The sequence below is a fragment of the Elgaria multicarinata genome, chromosome 3 (assembly GCF_023053635.1).
Source record: "Elgaria multicarinata webbii isolate HBS135686 ecotype San Diego chromosome 3, rElgMul1.1.pri, whole genome shotgun sequence".
Classification (NCBI taxonomy): Eukaryota; Metazoa; Chordata; class Lepidosauria; order Squamata; family Anguidae; genus Elgaria; species Elgaria multicarinata.
In genome coordinates this window covers 14,735,984-14,759,399 of record NC_086173.1, presented here as the reverse complement: position 1 = coordinate 14,759,399, position 23,416 = coordinate 14,735,984, and the positions used below count along the sequence as shown (strand labels likewise).

Here is a 23,416-nt window from a genome sequence, read left to right as displayed (position 1 = left end):
TATATTGATATAGGAAATAAATTTCTTATATATTTTCTACATTGACTGCAAGCACGCAACTTTTTAGAACCCTAACCTGTTAAAACCCAAGTCTAAAGGCTATAGCTAAGACATTCTAGTTTTTTTAATTTATTTTTTAAAGAAGCCCAAAAATGAAAACAATGAGGTTATATTTTTATTTATTTATTTAATTGTATTTATATCGCCCCATAGCCGAAGTTCTCTGGGCGGTTTATCAAAAGACTATAAGAGTATAAAGTAATAGGATATGAAACTATAAAAGAAAATCAGGAACAATTTTCTCTACTAGTTCAAAAACCTAAAGTATATACTTTGATATCAAAGACAAAACTACAAAAAAGTAAAAAAAAAACACCAATTGAACACCTAAAACAACTTAAATGACCATTTTAAAAGAAATGAACTCAGATGCATAAGTAACATAAACCTTTTTCGAGATTAAAGTATCGTTTGAATATAAAATTCAAGTGAATATACATATCACAACTCTATATACAATTTAAATTTATTAGGAGTCGGAGTTGGTACATTTTTACCGACTCCGACTCTGACTCCAGTAACCCAAGAATTGTTTCCAACTCCACGATTCCTAACTCCACAGCCCTGCTTTCCTTGCTGCTAGCCGCAATGGGAAAAGAGTGATTTGTATGAGGAACACCGGAGAAAGAAGTGGTAGCAAGAGAGGGTAAAGGGCAATTTGTATGAGTCTTGGTTATGCTAGAAAAGACTCGCTCTGTGGAAATTCATTTCTGCTCCTTCATCAGGAATCCCTATCATGCCAAATGTTTTTATATTTATATCCCATCCTATACCTCTAATGCCCAGATATCTGAAGGCTGTAACTCTAGTGACAGTTTGTATGAAGCATTTTAAAACAAAACAATGCATTTTTTCCTTTCATTTTTTCCCAATTTTTCCAATTTTCGGGGAAAAAACAAAAAAGCTTTGGAAAAAAATGTCTGTCCGTCCCTGAATTTTTCCATTTTTTCCCAGGCCTTCACATCTCTAGAGGGAAGTAGATGATAGCAAACTTTGATAGTCAAAAACACAATGTCCGTTTTCAGACATACTCTCCCTCTGTTAATTATAGGATTCAATGGTTCAGTGTCCTACTAGTCAAGATGCTTCTATCTTAACACCTCTGAAAAACATTTCAATCCTTTTGCACAGGGAGTGTAACCTTAATTAAGGTTTCAGATTTCTCCTGTAGCTCAATATCTCTATAGGGGAAGAGTTTTTCTCATGCGTAGCCCCTGGTTATTGTGGGGCATTGTGGCTTTGGGGATACGACAGAAGTGACTGTTCAGACTGTGGTTTACTTCACCCATTTGCCTCTATACTTGTGACTGTTCATTCTGGGATCCTGCCTTCATTTGAATGTTATATACAGTGGTGGGTCTGGAGGAATCTAAAGGCAGAAATTGCATTTTAGCAAGTCTTCTGTTTACAGCAGTGTTCTGTTTAGTTTCACGGTTGTTCAAAACGTCTAGTCTACTTCTTCACATGGGAGCATCTTGCACAGTTCCTGGAGTGTGAATGTCCCCCTTTTCACATTCATTATTCCTCAAACGTTTGAAGCAGGGCTGCTTTTTGTCTTGTGCAGCTTTAGCACTCAGATACAGAATACGTTCTGTTATTCTTAAAAGCTTAGCCTCAAGCGTATTGCTGAGATGATGTGTGTTCACTAGCTCTTCTTTCAGGCCAGATGCTCACAGATGGCACGGAAAGCCCCTCTTAGCTCAAGATTGCTAGATTCTCTGCCTTAACGTGTGCCTTAATGTATATGATGACATATAAGAATAATTGAAAACACTTGAAATTTGCTAGCAGTCTGAAAAAGGAGAGGGAAAGTTGGGTGTAGCAAATGTCATGACTTAATACTGGTCTTCTATGTTCTTGGGTCTGTCTCTTACATATATGCCATCAGTCTGGATAAATGTATGGATTTTCTGCCGTGGGAAATCCATCCTGATAAAGGAAAGAGCACCCCACCTTAAAGTAGTGCTGAGATTTGTTGTGTCTTGGTAAGATTTAGCACTGGATCCCTGGAAAGGTTATGTTCCCCCAATGCTGGACAGGTTTGGCTATGTGGAAAAGACAGTACCAGTATTTTTTATCCTGTAAAGCTTTTCTGAAATCATCTTCTTCTGCCTTGCCTGAAGTACACAGTCACCTGGAGTGGCACTATTTCAAATCATAATTCCCATTACAAACTGTAAAGTGAATTTATTTATTTAATATGCTGCTTTATAACAAAAAGTTCTCTGGATGTCTCACACATCCACGGTAAAAAAATAAATAAATCTAAAACATATGACTGATCAACATGCTGTATCTCTTCACCATTCCAACCTGCTTCTTCATCTCGCTCTTGCTCTGGCCAAAACAATGGTGGCGGTAAAAGGGAGTAGTAGTGGATGCCACTGCTTACATGCTCTCTGCCTGGCAAGCAGGCATGTGATTAGAAAGAGAATGAGGAGCAGGAGCATCTGTTGACAATGGCAGTGAGAAGGTAGACTCAGGCTGAAGTTACAGGAAGTCAGATTCTGTCTGGACATCAGGAAAAACTTCCTGACTGTTAGAGCAGTACGACAATGGAACCAGTTACCTAGGGAGGTTGCGGGCTCTCCCACACTAGAGGCATTCAAGAGGAAGCTTGGCAACCATCTGTCAGGTATGCTTTAGGGTGGATTCCTGCATTGAGCAGGGGTTTGGACTCGATGGCCTTATAGGCCCCTTCCAACTCTACTATTCTATGATTCAGGGCTCAGCTACACCAAGCAGGATATTCCACTATGAAAAGGGTATATAAAAGGCAGGAGCCACACTACTGCTTTATAGCGGTATTGAAGTGCCCTGATAACTGTTGGGGCCCCATTGACACATACCATAGACCGCTTTCATACCGCTATATCCTGCTTGGTGTGCCTCCTGCCTTTTCTATACCTCTTTTGTACCGCTTTCATAGGGGAATATCCTGCTTGGTGTAGATGAGCCCTCAGTCAAAGAGCGGGGTGTCTCGCCCAAGGGCCTTCGACATCTTTGAGCTAGCACTGAGTATGCTGACTTTTTTTTTTTGCTGAATAAGCTCTGTGCTATTAAGATGATTTATTTATTTTTAGTATAAATGGACCAACAAAATGGGATTTAGTTGAATTTTGTTCCTGATATATCTTGCCTATATATTTTACGTCCACTGTATGTGAATAAAGGTGCTCACTTGACAATGGCATTTACAACGTGCTTTATTTGATTTAGGATACCACTGTGTGATTAGTTTATGATATGTTTCTCTATACAATAAAAAATAAAAAAGGGATGGATGAATATATCAATTTTGCTTTCTCATTTTTATAATCTCAATTTGTTCTGTCTAGTTTCTATATTAGTTTGTGACTTTTTAAAGCAGTCCACTTGCAAATTTATATGCACCTTTTTTTTGCCTAATGTACACATTTTATCCAAACAGTTTTCCCTTATATAATGCTTTTTTGCACCTTTTTTCCAGTAATATATGTATTTTTTTGTGCAATTCCCCTAATATACGAATGTTTGCACACATTTTTTGTTTTTGAAATTGCTATGTAAAATTTTGAGAAGTACAAATATGGTCCAAACTAACTCAGCCCTCCATGCCAGCTCTTTGAAGAGGACTGGGAGCTGGGGAGAAGGGGCTATAGGCCTGTGGAAAAAACTCCTGGCTAAAAAGAGGGAAAGCCACCGTCAGTCTGTGTAAACCTGGGTCTAGAGATGTGAAGGCCTGGGCGGGGGGAAATGGGAAAATTTGGGGGGAAACGTTTCTCCCCTTTTTTTTTTTCAGTCTTTTTTTAAAAAAAATTACTTTTGTTTGTAACAAATAGAGATACAAGCTCCTGAACTGTAAGGAACCTCTTTGGTTTTGCCAGTTTATGAAGTTTATGAGGAGCAGGCAAAAATAAATAATTTTTTTTAAAAAAAAAAAACCTAGAAGAAACCATCAACGTTAGTAACAAAGAAAATTATGTCTCCACTAGTCCACCACAGTGTCAAGCAGACATAAAGCACCCATTCCCATAAAAAGTTTTTAGAAATCATTTGGAAAAGTAAATATATGAACCCCTGTCTAAACATTTTATTCATCATACTAAAATAAAACATTCCATAATATACAAAATGTGAAAATACATTTTATGTTCCTAAAGTAACAAAGTGACTTTCAATCTGTAAATAGTGCTAATATTGCAAAATATATATATATTCAATTTCCCCCAAAAATCTGTTTTTTCTAACCCCCACTCGGGGAAAAAAAACTGTTTACCCTCCCATGGCTTCAAAAATTCCAGAAATTTTATATCTCTACCTGGGTCTGAATTAAATGTTGGCGATGTTCTTGGGGGCCACAGTCCACTGGTGGGTGGAACTGAAGAAGGCAAAGTGGGAGAAGCCGAAACTGCATATAAAAAAATATTAGTTTATTGTAACTTTTAAAGCTCTTACTGCCAGCACCGAAATGTTAGGAAAGGTATTTCAGCCTTTTAGAACAGGGAAAATGGGGCAAGATCTAGGAAAGCACTGCAGCAACAGGGCAGTTGGATTCCGAGAGTTCTCTGTCTGTCTGCTCTACACTTGGCTTTCTCTGAACCGCTTGAAAAACAAAATCCACCAGTTTTGTAATCACAGGACTGTTCTGAAAGCCAAAGGAAAGCAAACCCCCTTTGTCTTTTCCCACTGAACATGTAGTGTCTCTTTGTGCCTGGTACAGCACGATGTCTCCCAGTGGTCTATTCTTAGTTTGTTGGGAAGGATTGAAAGCGCACCCTTTAAGTGTAGTTCCTGGTGAATTTCGACAGGCTCCAGCAGTGAACTTGTGCTGGGGTTTTGTACAGAACCCAAATTGAAACCAATTCAGAAAACTGGAGCTTTGCAGTTTGGCTGATCGCTTCTGCTATAACCAGTAAATGACTACACCACAGTGATGTGGTGTGGATTCCCCCCACCCCCCAGGGTTTTACTTTTCCATGGATTTTTTTTCTATTTTATAAGTTTATTAGAAACAATGAATGATAGCAGTGATTCACTGAACAACTTCAATAAGGATAAAGGATTTTTTTATTATCACATTATATGTGGCAGTTGGCTTACCTAGTGCCAGGAGTTTGTGACATCAGCAACAACAGTATTGTAAACAGCTACGTTTAATGTGATTGTCACTGTCAGAACTTTCGGCATTTTATTTCCTTTTGATCACAATTCTCTTTCCCCGCCTTCCTCCCCACATCCCACAGATGTACTGTATAAAAACCTGAAACTCTCAGTAACGTTCCGTACATATGATGGAATAGACTATAGTCTATGAAAGCTTATGACAAAACATCTTGGTTAGCCTTTAAGGTGCTGCAAGGACTTAAAAACATAAGAGGAGCCATGTTGGATCACAGCAAGGGTCCATCTAGTCCAGTGGTTCCCAAAGTGGGTGGTGGGATTGCATAGGGGGGCGTTAAGAGGCAAGGGGGCGGCAGGGGGCGCTAAGAGGCAAAGGGGCAGCGGGGGGAGCTTGAGGTGGTCTTTTCCGTACCAGGAGTTTTGGTTACAGAACGAAATTTCTGATCGCTATCCTGCACTATGGAGAGTGGTTCAGAATATTTGGTGGAATGCGGTTTTAGTGTGGTCTGCCTACTTCTCTCCAAGCAAAGAAATCGACTCCAGATTACTGAACATGGTGATTTAAGACTCATGTTAAGTGACTTTAAACCAGACACTGGGAAACTCGAATCACTTCATCACATTAAGATTTTATAGAATAGTGAGGTACTCTACCCTAGTTACTAAATGTGATATCTAATATTCTTGCTAAACGACTATCAGACTTTGAAAAACTGGATCAACTTCATCAATTGTCTTTAATTGAATAAATTAAAAAAAAGTAATTGGATTTTGAATCAATACTCAATTAATTGATACTGTTTTGAATTTTATTGTTATTTTCTTCCTTACTGGGTCGTTGAAAACTGCTATTCTGAATAATGATTTTTATAGGGTAGGGTAGGGGGCGCTGGGCATGAGTTTGTGGAACCAAGGGGGCGGTTACCTGAAAAAGTTTGGGAACCACTGATCTAGTCCAGCACTCTGTTCACACAGTGGCCAACCAGCTGTCAACCAGGAACCTACAACCAGGACACGGTGCCACAGTACACACACCCCACCAGTGCTCCCCAGCAACTGGTGTATATAGGCTTAATGCCTCTAATGATAAGAAATGCCAACAGGCACACAACTGCGTATCAATTTTAACAATTAAATCAGACAACAATAGTATCAAGAGTCAAAATAATGACTTCTATTTTTTTATAATTATATCAATTTTAAACAGTTCAATCAAACAAAAATTGTATCAAGAGTCAGAATAATGGTTGCTTTTTTGATATCTTAACAATAAAATTATAACAACAGGCTGAATTATATTTTTAATGTACTAAGTTATTATAACAGAAATCCGGTTATGTGTCTGTCATGTGTAGCCCTACTGCTCCTGTATTGGGAGCAGGTGATGCAGGTAATCAATCAGAAACAGATTCAGACTCAGAAGACACCGAGCCAGACACCAGGCAGTTAGAGCTAGTGGGGGAGGAGGTTCACACGGGAGAGGCTTCAGCTGGGAATCTGCCCCCTCTACAGTCTGTCTCTTCAAGGCCAAATTCTATGCTTTCAGTGGACAGGGAGTCAACTTCCGGGGATGAGCATTCAGAAACCTTACTTGATGCTAAGAATTGCGGGAAACTAAAATGTTCAGCGAAGTTAGCGCCAAAGAGACAGTCAGACAGATTGCATGAGAAATCGTCTACGCATCAACCACCTTGAAGTTATGGACATTTGAAAAGCCTTTTCTTTTCTTTGAACGGACAATTGTCTTGCTTAGTTTGCATAGTTTTTACCTAAGGGGGAATTTCACAGAAGGTGCCTAGTTTGTGTTACAGAAGTGTTTATTGCTTGCAATAAAGCTTTGTAAATTGCCTAGCACTTTGCCTCATTCCTCTCCCAGAGAAAGCTGGAGTATCTACAGTCCTGTTTCATCATTATTTCAGACTTCCTCAGATGTACAGTCTTTAAAGTTGCTGCATGCGAGTAAAAGCCGTTTGGGTGTAGACTGAAGATAGTAATTCCAAAATTACTTCCAGTTTACAGACAGAGCCCTTCAAGGGAAATTCTTTCTTTTGCCCCGGCTGAGCGAAAAACCTGATGGGCTGTTTTTCCCCCGCTGTTTGGAAGCTAATAAATATTGTTTAGCTAATATTTAACATTTTACAACTCCTGATACAGTTGTGCTGATGGGGAACTGACAAATTGAGTTATAAGAGATTTCAATGTCTTATTTAAAAGCTCCTGTTGCACTGTTGTAAGTTTTTTCTCATATGAAGCATAGACAATGATTCGGCCCCTGATAAAGGCTTTGCTGGCCACCCATTCTGTGGTGCAGGAATCCACAGTACCCTCATTGATATTAAAATATTCAGACAATTCGGCAGAGAACTGAGATTTAAACATCTCTTTCAGAAGAGAAACATTAAAATGCCAATGACCCGAAGGCCTTGGCGAGTCTGAGAACTGTAACTCCAAGCATACTGGTGCACGGTCTGAAATTACCAATGCATCAATCCGGCAAGTCTTTATTTGCCGCAGTAAAGAAGTAGAAACCAGGAAATAATCTAATTGAAAACAGTTATGATGCACTGGTGAAATAAAGGTATATTCTCTATCATCAGGGTGCAATATACTGGAGAGTCAGTGTGGTGTAGGGGACTGGGAGTCGGGAGACCTGGGTTCTAGTCCCCACTCAGCCATGGAAACCCACTGGGTGACTTTGGGCCAGTCACAGACTCTCAGCCCAACCCACCTCACAGGGTTGTTGTTGTGAGGATAAAATGGAGAGGAGGAGGAGGATTGTTGCCTTGGGTTCCTTGGAGGAAAAAAAGTGGGATATAAATATAATAAATAAATAATAGACTCCAAACATCAGTCCTCCATTTTGCCAAACTGTCTCAGGTAACACAATGGTGATGCCTCTCAAGACAGTTTTAAGGCCCAGGAAAATATGTATTTTATTATTATTTTCCTCCCTCCTAGGACGGTGGCAGCTGAAGTAAGGAAGCAAGTGTCCCGGGAATATGGCAACTCCCCCCAGCTTTCCAAGAAGCGTGGTGGCACCCCACAGTCGGTGAGTTACCCAGTGCTGTGTCATGGAAAGGTTCCTCAGCTTTGGAACACCCTCCTAATGGAGATCCACCTCTCTTTCACCGTTCAATCGTTTAAACAAGTCTTAGAAACCATTCTTTTTAAGGCTGCCTTTTACTCATCTGCAAATGGTTCATATGCTCCAGTACTAGTCAACAGCTGTGTCAGCTTTTCTCCTCTTGTACTGCCTACATATTGCTATCTTCTATTTTACTTTAAAAAAAAAAGTACGTTGCATTGAGGGTAGGGTGACCATATGAAAAGGAGGACAGGGCTCCTGTATCTTTAACAGTTGCATAGAAAAGGGAATTTCAGCAGGTGTCATTTGTATATATGGAGAACCTGGTGAAATTCCCTCTTCATCACAACATTTAAAGGTGCAGGAGCTATACTAGAGTGACCAGATTTTAAAAAGGGCAGGGCACCTGCAGCTTTAACTGTTGTGATGAAGAGGACATTTCCCCATGTTCTCCATATATACAAATGACCCCTGCTGAAATTTCCTTTTCAATACAACTGTTAAATATACAGGAGCCCTGTCCTCCTTTTCATATGGTCACCCTAATTGAGGGGCATGGTTCTCAAGGCCATTACTTTTCATTTTGGGATCCTTGGGTTCTGAGCAACTCACAATTGGATCTATCTACACCCCTAATGTTAATCAGTGCTCATTTCCTCCTGATATGTTTTCTGCCCTAGACACTTTTAAAAGGGGTCAGGTAGTCCTCGGAGGTGACTTTAACACTGTACCCAATTTTGAGATGGATCACTCTAAGGCTAAGTCTGGCTGACCCCAATCTTCAGCTTTTCTCATGGACCTTCAGGAACAGGACTTGTGTGATATTTGGAGAGTACTACGGGACAGAGACTTTTCCTGTTTCTCTGCAAGACATCACTCCTACTCCCACATCAATCTCCTCCTCTTGTCTTAGCCTTTAAAGGACAGAATGACTACAGCTAACATAGACAACATCACAATGTCAGATCATGCCCCAATTTAGATTGCCTTGGCGATTTCAGAAGATCGTGCCAACTCTTATTTCTGGGGCTTGGACCCTCATTTTTTTAACTAAAAAATTGGTTCGAGAACAACTGAAAAAAGATCTCTCTGAATACTTCCAGTTCAGCGATCTGCCAGAAATTCCAACTGATATTTTATGGGATTCGAGGATCGTGCATCAAAGAGGTTTGGCAAAGGCTATTGTCTGATATTTCTCATTTTGAAGTGCTTAATTATGTCCTTTGACTGGCGGTCAAAGGACATAAAGGCAACTGATGGGTAGATGTGATGAACTTACTATGTTAGACACACATACTGTACATGCATCTTTGGCATTTCTTAATCATTATTATCACGAATTTGGCAACAAAAGCTCTAGGTTTATGCATAATGACAGTTAAATCTCAGGTCTCGCATATCAAATCACCTCAGGGGGAGCTTCTTTATAAGAATGAGGAAATTTGTAAGGCATTTGAAGTTTTTTGCCAGAAATTATACGTACAACCCTGAGGTGGCCAAGATAGATGAGCTCTTAGACTTGATGACTATCCCCAAATTAAAAATAGAACATAAAACTCTCCTTAATAGACCTATAAGAGCTGAGGAGATAGAAGAGGCCATAAAATATTTTAAAAATGGGAAATCGCCAGGCCCACTTGTATTCCCTATCTAGTGAAAATATTTAATTTTATTTTAGAAGGTGGGGAGATTCTGGAATCCTGGAAACACACGTGCTCGATAACCATTCCTAAGCCACGACGGGATCTTCATCTAGTGAACTCTTACCTAGGGCTGTGCACGGACCCCCCGATCCACTTTGGAGCTAAATTCGGACCTCCCGAATCGGGACCGATCTGCCTCGGACTGATCCGGATCCCCCCCCCCCCGACCCACCTCAGACCCGGATCTGAAGCAAGATTCGGACCTCCAAATCGTTCAGATGATTTTCCCCATAGCCTTCCACTCAGAGGAATAAACACCTATACTTTTTTTATTTTTTAAGACAGAACCATGAAACTTGGTGCCCTTACAGATGGTATCAACGTACTCATACGTGTAAAATTTCATACATTTATGTTCAGCGGATTGCTCACATTTTTTTTTTAAAATGTGATTTTTCGAGGAAACGAAACAGCCAGTCACAAAGAGCAATTTCAGAAGGGGTCTTATCAAGAATCAGCAAACACTGCTTCTATTAACACATCCGGTCCTTCCCATTCAGATAAGAAACAGGGAAATGGTTCATGCAATACACATTACTTTTGTAAACCTCCCAGAGTGCTTCGGCTATGGGGCGGTATATAAATTTAATAAATAAATAAATAAATTACCTGGCTGGAGCAATATGGGGAGAGGAATTATTGAAGGGAAAACCTTAAAGTCCTAAAAATCAGGGGATGAACCGATGTTGTTCAAACTTGGCATGCCTAAAGCCCTACTTAAGTGCTATCATGTTGCCAAGTTACATGTCTTTACCTTTAAAAATGACAGTGTATTGAAAAATAATAATTTTAAAACCTCAAACTTTTTTTAAAAAAATCCTAAAAATCAGGGGTAGAACTAATGTGCTTCAAACTTGGCATGCCTAAAGCCCTACTTAAGTGCTATTATGGTGCCAAATTTCATGTTTTTACCTTTTAAATTCCCATGTGTAGTCCTTGGAAAAAAGTCTGAATTTCCAAATCGATTCGGACCTCCCCCAATCCCCCTTGGATCTGTTTTAGAGAGGTCCAAATTACACCGATCCGCTTCGGATTTGGGATTCGGATCTGGAGCGGTGCACAGCCCCACTCTTATCATCCAATAGCACTTCTTAATCAAGATGCTAAACTCTTCACATCGTTGCTTGGTCATCATTTGAACTGGTTTATAAGAGAATATGTGGGTGAAGATCAAACAGGATTTATGCCAGGTCAATGCTTAGCAGATTCAGTGCACATGATACTTAACTTAATTCATCACAGTGAAAGCCAAAAGTCCCTTTTGGCACTGTTTCCTCTTGATGTTTTCAAGGCGTTTGACTGCCTGGAATAGACCTGTTTTCCGCTTATTTCATAAAATGGAGTTTGGTAATTGATTTCTTAAGGTGTTGAAGCAGTTATATTCTGATGCTAAAGCAACAGTGTGTGTTAACTCTTCAGAATTGAAAATGTTTAAAATATCTAGAGGCACACATCAGGGCTGCCCACTCTCCCCACTTATCTTTGCCATCGCAATAGAAGCCCTAGCAACTTCAATTTGGGCAAGCCCAGCTATATTGGGACCTAGAATAAATGGGAGACTTCATTTCATTAACCTTTTTGCCGACGATATATTGCTTATGTTAACAGAACCTAAGTTTCCTCTTCGCACACATTTGGATACCTTCAATGAAGTTGCTGGTTTGGAGGTCAATTATGACAAGTCTGACTTGCTCTGTGTTAATATTCCTTTAGATGAACAGAAAAACACTCAACGAATTTCCAAAGTCACTCTTAAGATTTGACAGTTTTAAATACTTAGGCATTCTAAGGAAATCAAACAACTGCGTGTACACAAATTCGATCCTTTATGGAATGTGCTAAGAAAAGATATGACACTGTGGAAGAAACTTAAATTATCTTGGCTAGGGAGGAGTGCAGCCCTGAAAATGACTGTTGTCTAAACTGCCTTTTCTATTTCATATGTTGCCAGTAGAGCTTCCTGGAAATGAGTTCAGACGTCGGCAACAAGCTCTAGCCACGTTCAGTGGAAGGGGCAAACACATTTGTGTCAATCTATTGTGATTGTGTTGGCAGGAATAAACACTATTCCTGCCAACTAAATTGGGGGTTGTGGGGTTGGTGTCCCAAATCTTAGGCTTTATCATGATGCGTTTCAATTGAGGCAACTACTCAAAATCAGCAGGCCAAAACTTTTTGGTCAAGGGTTTTCCAAACCATTACAAACATTATTCATGTTGACATAGAAACTGATCCAGCACTGGCTCTACTCTCTAATTTTAGGGGTGCCAATAGAAACATCCCCAAAGCTTTGTTTACCCACTTGTTGGTTTTAGCCAGGTGGGAAATTGCCCACTTCTGGAAAAGTGACAGACCTTTTGATCATCAACGCTGGTTTGATAAGATTTGGCAACTGCCTTTAAATGATAAGTTGACTTAACATAGGTTAGCAAGAGGGGAAATAACATCAAACACTTTTTTGGAGAATTAGTTGGACTTTTTCTCATTTATTAATATGAATTCTGGTGGACCTAGGCCTCCACTGGCCGAAGAATTTGGTCAGAGGTTCTAATATAATGTGCATCTTTTTCTGTACAAGAAGGTATAGATTTGATTAAGATTTCTATATTTGCTAACAGGGTGGATAAAGATCAATGGTTTCTTTTAAAATAAAAAAATAAATGGATTAATTTTTTTATTTAAATCGGATGTTTTTTTAATTTAAATCGGATGTTTTTTAATAAAATGCTTTTTGAGGAAAAATCTATCTAAAGATAGTTTTCTATTTAAGATACATTATAGTCCAAAATAAGGATTAGTTTTTAATTATGTAGCATGAGGCTGTTTAATTTTTGTGGTAAATGAATTTCATTAATCCATTCACAATGCCATGCTCTTCCAGAGGTTTCTGTAACATTACTTTTCTCCTTCCAATAAAGTACAGCAGAAAAGTTGTCCAAATATGAATGATTAACCTATTAAACTGGAGATAGTTCACCTCGCAATAATTTCATAATTATCTATCTATGATGTGTTTCTAATAGTATAACCAAATCAGTATTTTTGTTATAACTGTAAAACTAATCTGAAAAGTTGCTATTCTAAAAATGAAGCCTTCATTTGGTTGTAAATATTAAGAATATAACAGGAAGAACAAGACTTTGATAACTCTGAGTTGTGTAAAATATAGTGAGGAAGAGTGCACTTTTTTGGGAGGGGGAAATCACATGATTAAATTGAGTCTTTCTGAGTAGTGATTTAAATCAGAATCATTTAAATCAAATCCACCCTGTTTTCTAAGTATTTTTTCTAATGTTTTCTTTTATTCTCTGTGTTTAATGTATTTGTTCTTATTTGAAAATCAATAAAAATAATTTTTTTAAAGAGGAACAAGAGTGCCTCTCAGCACATGCTCAGTCCAGGAATATAATTTCAGTACCAGAACTGAGCTCGTAGTCCTTTCACACAAGTATTCCCCAGCCCACCAACTCCCACAATCTTTCTTTATTTCAGCAGCCCAGTTTAGGGGGGGAAAACCTATTTGTTGTTCCTTCTGCAGGAACTGATAGAGAAATAGGATTTCATAGGAATTATTTGCCTTGTTCTTCCAGGCCACATCCATTCCAAATCCTGGAAATAGGCCTTGAGGCTGATAGAAATTCTAGACACCCCCCGCCCCCACAGGCTGCTTTCTTTTGGGTTTAAATTGCCTCACAGCCCACCACTTGCTGACCCCTAATGATCATTTCTGTGGTAAAGATGTAAGAAGAGCGTAGATTGCTTAATATTGGTGTTGCGTCTCATATATTGGTTAAATTTCTCTGTTCTTCTTAGATGTGCAGAAGGACCAGAACAGCTGCAGAGGTAGTAATTTCTGGGCTTCAGCTATTGCTAGCATCTGTTGCCTTCTGGGCTTCCTAGTGCAGGCTTTCCCAAAGCAGCTGTATGGGTGTGTATGCATGATATTCCAGGAGGACAGGGTAGGTTTCCATCTTCCAGGTATGAAAGAATTTGGAAGTGGAAACTTTTGAGTGGGGCATGGCTAGAAAGATTTGGGTGCCTTTCAAAGGAGGCCCTCATCTAGAGTATGGCCTCATCTAGAGTATTGCGTCCAGTTCTGGTCTCCACAATTCAAGAAGGATGCAGACAAGCTGGAGCATGTTCAGAGGAGGGCAACCAGGATGATCAGGGGTCTGGAAACAAAGCCCTATGAAGAGAGACTGAAAGAACTGGGCATGTTTAGCCAGGAGAAGAAAAGATTGAGGGGAGACATGATAGCACTCTTCAAATACTTAAAAGGTTGTCACACAGCGGAGGGCCAGGATCTCTTCGCGATCCTCCCAGAGTGCAGGACATGGAATAACGGGCTCAAGTTAAAGGAAGCCAGATTCCAGCTGGACATCAGGAAAAACTTCCTGACTGTTAGAGTGGTACGACAATGGAATCAATTACCTAGGGAGGTTGTGGGCTCTCCCACATTAGAGGCCTTCAAGAGGCAGTTGGACAACCATCTGTCAGGGGTGCTTTAGGGTGGATTCCTGCATTGAGCAGAGGGTTGGACTTGATGGCCTTGTAGGTCCCTTCCAACTCTGCTATTATATGGTAAGTGGTTGCATGCTACTAGACATGTGTGTATCCTCTTCCTATTCTTGCATGTCACTGCTGGTCCCACTTGGTGCCATCTACCCTCCGGCCTTGGAGTCTTTCAAAGGTTTCCCCTCTGTTTTCTCAGTGTGCCTAAGAGACCGTCAAAAGCGAGACCAGCCTCTCGCTAAGCACGTACACCTGCTCTCCTCTCGCTCAACAACAGCAGCACAGTTGGTAGCTTGTCCTGCTGCCTGGAGTCCAAGTGAATGTAATTTGCGAAGTGGAAAAGAGAAACTTCTGCACATTAGCCCTTTTGCCATTTGTTATAAGAACAAATGCTTTCATTTAGGCGGTTTTCCAAGTGGCCTGTGGCATGCAGTATAACTTTGTCTTGAGAGAAAGAGGGAGGAAGACTCCCCTCAGCAGCTGTTTCTTCTTACTCTTCTCTGAACAATAGTGGTTTCGCAGCACAACCGCTCCCTGAACCCTACTGTAATTGTAATGATTCAAGAGCAGAACTACGAATTGTGCGGGAGCTGAAAGCCAGCTCTGGCAGGCAAGTGATACGGGGTGGTTAGTGGTGCAGTGTGTTGGGAGTCAGATTAGTTTACTAGTCTAGAAGATGGGCTCCTGTAGTCATCCTCACCTGAAGCTTCTTCCTGGAAGACCCCCTGCCCAGGTTCCCTCAGGCCTACTGTCGCCCTTCAAATTAGAGAAAGCACCTCTTTAAGAAGCTTCCATGGGGTAAAGAGTCGCCGTCTGAGACACACCCCACAGACCTTTGGAGGGGAAGAATTAAATGGCTCACAGAACTTCCTAGCTCTGAATTTTCCAGTATCTGAGCCAAATTCTTTAGATCCAGCTCCTTTGCAGGATATGTAGACCTGATGCCTCTGGCTTTTTACATCAACCCAACCCCACCTCTTTCAGCCTGCCAGCTCCCTGCATCCAGTCTTGAATTCCAGTTCTGCTTCTGGAGCAGTCTGCTAAACCTGTACAACCCATAGCTATGGCCTATTGATTAGGGGTGGCAAGGGGCCCGCATTGTATCTTCAGCTCCATTGGGAGGCCAGCATTCCACTCTGAGAAATGCAAACTGAATGCTTAAGCGGTTCCTTTTTCTTTTGCCAGCCAATCTGTAAAAAGTACTAAAAGTGAGTTTTAGAGCAACATATTCTTCACCATGCATAGAATTTCTGATCAGAAATGTACTGCCTGGCAACCTGGTTGATCAGGAAAGAAGGCTTGAGGAATGAACTATTTTAATTAGACTGCACTTGTAAATAGCCTTGCTTGGATAGGGACCCTCCAGGAAGTCAGATGTGATGCATTTGGCAACTCAGTTACTTCAAGGCTCTTGGAATAACTAGTGCACCTTGGTCCAGCACCCCTTAAACTGCAGGGCAGTTGGCTTCTAACTGCTAGTTGATAGATTAGATTAGATTTTTATTATGCGGTCACAGTCCCAATAGAAACAATACCAACAATCATTCATTTAAAACCGTAAAATTACAGTCATTTGTTCATTATACGAACAAGCTAAAAGAGTTATTTAAAACATACACATATTTAAAATATATAGGCATAGTTAGTAAAATTGGGAAAGTGGGTCCCATGCTGCAGGTTGGGAATCCGAGGTGGGTCATGGGTCTGGACCAGTTGAAGACCACTAGCACATGAAATATTCTGGCCCCTGACCATTGAAGGCAGGAGCGTCAAATCTCTTTCACCCTGAGCACAGAGTTACATACATACATACATACATACATTTTATTATGTGGTCACAGACCCAATAGAAACTATACCAACAATCATTAATTTTAAACCATAAAATCACAGTCATTTGTTCATTATACGAACAGGCTAAAAGAGTTATTTAAAACATACACATATTTAAAATATATAGGCATAGTTAGAACACCTGGTACAAAAGATAAGTAACAGCAGCATGGGATAGAAGTTACAATTAAGATGAGATCAATTTGCGATTCCTTTGTATGGAGAGGAGGAACTTAGCCACTAACTCTGTTGTTAATTTGTTTGTACCTGCCAAAAAATATTCCAAATACTGTTTGGGTGTCCTTCCAGGGCATTTTCTCATAAGAGGGCCAAGAAATCTATTTCTCTCCTCCCTGTGGAAGCTACATTGGAAAAAAACATGGTCTAGTGTTTCGACTGCTTTGTCACCACAGGGACACAAGCGGTCCTCATATGGGATGCCCTGATAACGCCCTTCCAAGATTGCAGAAGTAAGGCAGTTAAATCTAGCCCTTGTAAAAGCATGTCGGTACTTGGGGATGGTCAAATAGTCCAGATATCTAGCATATCTGGGAAATTCAAAAATTAGACCAGAGTGTATTGGAGAGCAGGAACTGCGTGCCTTTGTCATAGCCCATTGAAAATCTATTTCCGTTGTTCTACTGTGGATTTTGCCACAGAGTAATCTTGTGTATGTAGAAAATCCGTTGATATGGACCTAATATGCACAATTTGACAGTAAAACCTTTAAACCATGAACTGGTAAAAACATCCCTTTGCAAAAGATAAAGATAGCTTTGGGATGAATTGGCATATACAACCTTTAGCCAATATCGAAAGGCAAGGGACCAAGCCCTGCCTCCTATAGATGCTAGGCCAGCCTCCAGGCGCAATGCAGCAGATGGCACACACCTGGGCATTCCAAAAAGTGAGTGCAAGAAGTTTGACAGAACACTCTCGGCAGTTGTATTAAATCCCTGGATCCATATTGGGATAGCGTACAACAACTGGGCCAGAATTTTAGCCTTCAATACTTGTAGGGCAGCAGGAATAAATTGTCCCCCCTTGATATAAAAAACCCGAAAAACTGCCTTACTGATGTTCTGGGCAGCTTGAACTGCAGACTGCCTATGGGTAGCCCAGGAAAGTGTGGAGGAAAACACAACACCCAGATATCTATACTTCTTAACTTGTTCTATGTGCTGTCCCTCTATTAACCACTTGTTTGTTGTTCTACGCCTGGAAAATACCATAATTTTTGTTTTACTGAAGTTAACTGTGAGTAGATTATCCTTACAGTAAGTCATAAAAACTCGAAGTAAGCCTTTAAGGCCTATTTTGGACAATGCCGTTAAAACAGCATCATCTGCATACAACAATAAAGGGATTTTGGTCTCTGCCAGTTTTGGTGTATGAAAGTCAGATGCTAAGCAGTTCCCCATCAAATCATTTAGATAGAGGTTGAACAATGTAGGGGGTAATATACAACCCTGGCGGACCCCCTTGTTGGCTAAAATAGGTTTTGTCAGGTTACCCTCCAAACCACACCTTACCCGGAGTGTGGTGCGTTGATATAAACATTTAATAAGGTGCAACAATCTTTTGTCTATGCTAGAATGTTGTAACTTAGTCCATAGTCTTTCTCTTGATATTGTATCAAAGGCAGATTTAAGATCTATAAAAGCAACAAACAGACCATTTCCATAAGAATTCATATATTTTTCTAAACAATGGTCAAGAGTTGATCTGCCCTTCCTAAAACCGGCTTGTTCTTCCCCTAGGATATTTTCCTCTTCTATCCAAGTGGTGAGCCTCGTATTTAAGTAACTAGCATACAGCTTCCCCACAACTGACAGTAAACTAATAGGCCTATAATTGGATGGATCCTCCCTGTCACCTTTTTTAAATATTGGTATCACAACAGCATCCAGCCATTCTGAGGGGAGCTGGCCAGAGTTGTTAATATGTGTAAAAAGCTTGGCTAGAAGGGGAGCCCAGCAATCTAGCTTGGCCTTCAGGATTTCAGAGGTTATTAAATCTAATCCTGGGGCCTTTCCTGGTTTAAGACATTTAATTAAAGTCTTTATTTCAAATGGGGAAACCGGGTCCCATTTTGGTAGGTAATTTGATTCCAGAGAAGAAAGTTTTTCGACTGCTCCCTAGAGTCCATAAATTTTTTGGAGAAATGGCTCTCCCAAATGTCAGCTGAAATATTACAGGTAATTGAGCCTGAAGCATCACCCAAGGCACCAGTGACCAGTGTCCAAAATAATTTGGGTTTGTTATTTAATGAGGAATCTATCAGAGCCTTCCACCCTAGTTGCACTGCTTGCCTCTTCTTTTGAGCTAGCAGTGTCTTATAGTACTTTTTTGTCAAATAATATTGATGGGGTAGAACAGCCTGATTTTCCTTTCTGTATTGATTGTATACATCTCTCAGATGTTTTTTTGCTACTTGGCATTCCTTGTCAAACCACTTGGGAGGGCTCTTCTTCAAGACATTTCTCGGGGCAGGTTGTTTCCGGCTTAGGGCAGATTTCAAAATAGATACCAATGTGGAGTAATTGTTTAAGACAGATGTAATTTCAGTGGCCCCTAAGATTGAGTTTTTCAATTCTTCACCCACTGTAGAGTTTAGGAGGCCATTGATTTTAATATTTACTGCTTCAGACCAATATACTCTCTGGTACCTAAGAATTAGATCTGAATCTCTGTACTGGTAATTGGAAGCAATGTGTACAGAAACAGATAATAATAGGGTGAAATTGAGAGGTAGATGATCATTTTCAATCCTATTTCCAACAGAAAACTCCTTAATCGTGCTTGATAAACAAGAGGAAAACAACACATAGTCAACAACACTACTACCACGTCCGGACGCAAAGGTGTATTCTGCACAGTGGTCAAAGGAATGGTTTCCATTCAGAATTGTGAGGGCGAGGTGGCCCACCATTTCTGTCAGGCATATACCACCATAATTAACTTTGGGATCTTTTGAACTTCTGTTATGGCTAAAAATGTAATTCTCTTTATCATGTGTCCCCCATAAACAAGATGAAAAAAGTGCATTATTATTAGGACCAATTCTAGCATTAAAATCCCCCATTAAAATGAGGTAAGCCCTTGGAAATTTTGATTGTCGATCTGTTATATAGCTTTCCAAGTCTTCCCAAACCTTTTTTATACAGCTTCTACTCGGAAGTGGAGGAATATACACATTAATACACAAAAAAGTCTTAATTCTAAACTCCAGGAGGCCCGCTACAGCAATTTTGCCACAGGGGATGAGCTATTTAGTTGTTGCTTGAAGGGAAGTGGAGATCAACAATGCCAAGCCAGCTTTTGGTCTGCTCTTTCCTTTTCCAGACTGTGCAAAAATGTCATTTACTAAGTATCCATTAAGGACAATCTTTTCAGTAAGCCAAGTTTCCTGTAATGCAATCACATCATAAGATCTGAAGTAGTCCAAAACATCAGGGTCTCTTTGCTTAGACTTCCAGCCAGCTATGTTCCATGTCAAGATTTTCAGCTGATCATTGTCCCTGTCCAGTTCTTTATGTTTTTCCCTGGGTCTGTTGTTAGCATATTGGTTGGATATTTCAGGTGGCTGTTCAGTGTGATGCACCAACTGTCAGTCCAACTCTATAATCTGCTCCAGTGCTCCTCTTGTATCCACAAAGATGGATCCATTTCCTTTCTGGCATTTCAAGTGTTCTTTTTTAACTGTTGTATTTTGTTGTCTGATTTGTATGGGTGCACTTCTTCCTGGCTAAGCTGTCTACTTTGTAGCCATTCTGTGTTGGTCATAGAATTCCTAAAAGGCACACTGGAATCATCTTCTTTGATGTGGAAATATTTCTCTCCTGCATTATTGTCTAGATGTGATGGAGAATTATTTTCCTCACTTATCACCTGTTCTACTCTCATTTGGTGATTTTTTACTTCTAAATCCTCTACCAGAGTTGTTTTGGTTTTGTCATGGGCTCGGAAATGGATTAAAGTATCTCGGAGAGATGATATTCGGTCAACTATTTCATTCTCTGCCTGATAGGGTAAGGCTAGGGAAGAGTTCAAAAGTTTGTTGTCTTCTGAAGCAAAAACATCTTCACTCTCGATTTCTAGACAGGGGAGTTCTTACTTTGGGCTATGCTGTATTGATTTATTATTATAGACATGATTCTGTGGGACCTCCAGGCTAATAAGATTACCAGTAATGTTATCTTTTTGTTCGGCTCTTACATCCTTATAGACTAGGGAAGTGCAAGTAGTGTTCTCAAAGACTCTAGTCACCACCAGACCCACATCCATAAAAAGAGCCTTATTGCTATAAACTTCTTTTGCAGACTGCCGAGATGCAAATGTCACCATGGCACGTGCATGGTGATAATTATAGAAAAGATACTGTATGTTTATTATATCATCAGTGTTAAGAGTCCCTGGGATTACTTCATCTGCTAGCTGTAGAAAATGAATTTTACATTGAGCCTGGGAGAGCATGCCTTTGGGTTTAGGGAAACTAGAAAAGGCTAGCTTTTAACGTTTTAGAACTATTTCCCATTTGTGACATCTAGGTTTTAGTTTGTCTTGGGTGGAGATTTTGTTCTTAAACTTGATCACTGGGCAAGGCCTCCTGTTGAGAACATGGATTAGATCCGCGTTAACCACTAGTTCGTTTGATCCATTTGTAGGCACAGGTAGCTGAGGGTCATTTTGAACTACAGGCTTCATTTTGCTATGTTGGCATTGCTTACATTTCTGCTGGGTAGGTTTTGATGAATCCTCCAGCAATTTAAAGAGTTTGTAAAAATTCATTTTCTTATATTGCTGAGTCATTTTTTGACTTTTCCTACCAACTTTGATATTTTTGCTCATTTTTGTGGGCCTTTCCTTTGTTTACTTTTCTTTTCCTTGATAGATTTTTTATGGAGCATGTTGTTTTTCTGGTCAATGTTCCCATATGTCTACTACAAGCAAGGTTGCCCTTGCTTGTAGTAGAGCAGGCTGGCTCCATGACTCCCTTACATATTTCAGCCATAGTGGTTAACAGCTGGTGGCATTTTGACAGGAATTGCTTCATTAACTCCAAAACCTTGGTTATTGGGATGATATAGTTCTCAAACATTCTTTCTTTTGAATCCAAAAGTCCCTGAAGAAAAATCTTACCTTGTTTATCAATAACAGGGGAATATACATAATTTATCTCCTCAAGGGACTCATCACCCTCTTGAACCCTTAGGTTGGTCCATGTGGTTTGGCTCCTCCCAGGAGTTATTTCTTCTGGAAGTTCATCAAGAGAGCTTTCTAATTTCATCTCAGGTGAATCAGATCTTCTTTGAGAGCCAAGGGTTAGACCTGCTGAGCTTTCAACTTGGGCAATTTCAGTTGCTAAATTTGTTCCCTTTGTTTCAATTGATGTTTCATATTTGTTCCATGAATAATCCACAGACCAGTCTAAAACATTTGTATTGGTAGTAACTGCTTCCCTCTGTTTCTTTTTTCCCCTCTTTTTTTAAGGGGAAAAAGGATGATATTTTTGGTTGCCTTTTCCTTTGAGGTAATTCAAGCACTATGGGGGAGAAAATCCCCAAAGCCTTACATCCATGCCTTGTGAGGACCATATTCAGAGTAATCTTCTACAGCTCAATGAAACCATTAAATTGCCTGGGCACCCCAGATGCTAGGCTTCAGAGACAGGTCCGAGGCTGGGGTTCTGCCTCTAAAGTAACTGTTCCGCTTGACCGGCTTGCGCCGTAGGCCTCCAGTACCCAGGAGTCTTTAGTATCTGCAAGGGGGCGGGGCAGACAAACACTCAGCTCAGCAGAACCCCCAGGCTTTCCCAGTAGCAGCCTTTCCTAACTGCTAGTTGATTTTTCAGGCAGATACAAAGTGAAGAGGCAGCTGGACAAGCATCTTCTGGGGATGCTTTAGGGTGGATTCCTGCATTGAGCAAGGGGTTGGACTCGATGGCCTTGTAGGCCCCTTCCAACTCTGCTATTCTATGATTCTAAGAGTATAGGGTTATGGGAAAGGTAATTGTAATATATTAATATAAATAAAACAAAGTAAGAGTTATAAGTGGATGCTTGGGGTGCCCCCATAGATGAGATTTGGGTTGATCAGTGCATTAGATGAGATCACTGATCAATCACAATCTATACATTCAGCAAGACGATCCCAGTTCTGATGGTTCTAGTCCAGACGAAATAGCTGGCGTAATGCCGGAGGCAGAGCTGCAATGCTAGTTCTAGACACCTCCAACAGAAAGTTATCTTCTATACAGTATTTCCTGCTCATTCAATAGAGCTTCTGATTGGGGTGTCACCTGGAAGCACCTTTACATGCTGTGAACGATGATTGGTGCATAGAGCTGTAAGGTGTAAGACCTCACCAGCGTACCAAAGTGTGCTAGCCTTGAGACCTTATTTGCACAACATGGCCTCCGCCAGATATTCTATGAATTGCCCTTGAGAAATGCCCAGAGGTCTTCATAGCACAGTCCTGACTGTAGAGAAGGCAGAAAGACATTGGGCTTGATATTGGGTGCAGAATTCAGCATCCTGAGAATCTTTCAGCCCTAATGATGTACAGTTCCTTACCCCAACTAATAGAAGCAAAATTCATTATGCAGAATAAGCAAATTCTTGCTTCATTGTATAATTCATGTAGGACTTAGAATTTAGCCTTTTCTTGGTGCAGATTTTTAATGTATCTTTTTAATGGCAGAATCCACTCAGCCTTCTGAGTGTGCAAGCTTTTGACTTGCCTAAAACTCTTAATATGGGATGATAAGGAACAAATGTCTTCCTGAGTTACAGTCCTGGTGTTAAGCTATAGTCTGCAATTAAGATGTTAATGAAAGAAGCTCTTGCAGACAGATAAGTGGATTAGAGCTGTCTGTTATGTTTAAGATCACTGATTACACAGAGGCATTCTGGGGCAATGAAGCAATGGAGAAGCTCTCTCTGGAAACAGGCCAGAAGCAAGCACTGGTAGAGATTTGCAAATGCTTTGTAAAACAGAGAGCAGAAATAAAGAACAATGTAATCCTTATTTTAGAAAGTGCTTTAGGTAGACTATTGATAGAAGCAATGTTTGATGGTGGTACCTACTTTTGCAGAGCTGGATTATGCTTCATTTTAGA

General features: G+C 40.2%; 1 protein-coding gene across 1 annotated transcript in view; it reads left to right on the top strand.

Moving 5' to 3' along the window:
* LOC134394156 (dedicator of cytokinesis protein 7-like) overlaps positions 1 to 23,416 on the top strand; it is a 169,718-nt gene that overhangs the window by 12,025 nt on the left and 134,277 nt on the right. The window contains exon 2 of the mRNA XM_063119359.1: positions 8,122 to 8,212. Within this exon, the coding sequence (XP_062975429.1) occupies positions 8,122 to 8,212 (91 nt within the window). The remainder of the gene's footprint in view (positions 1 to 8,121; positions 8,213 to 23,416) is intronic.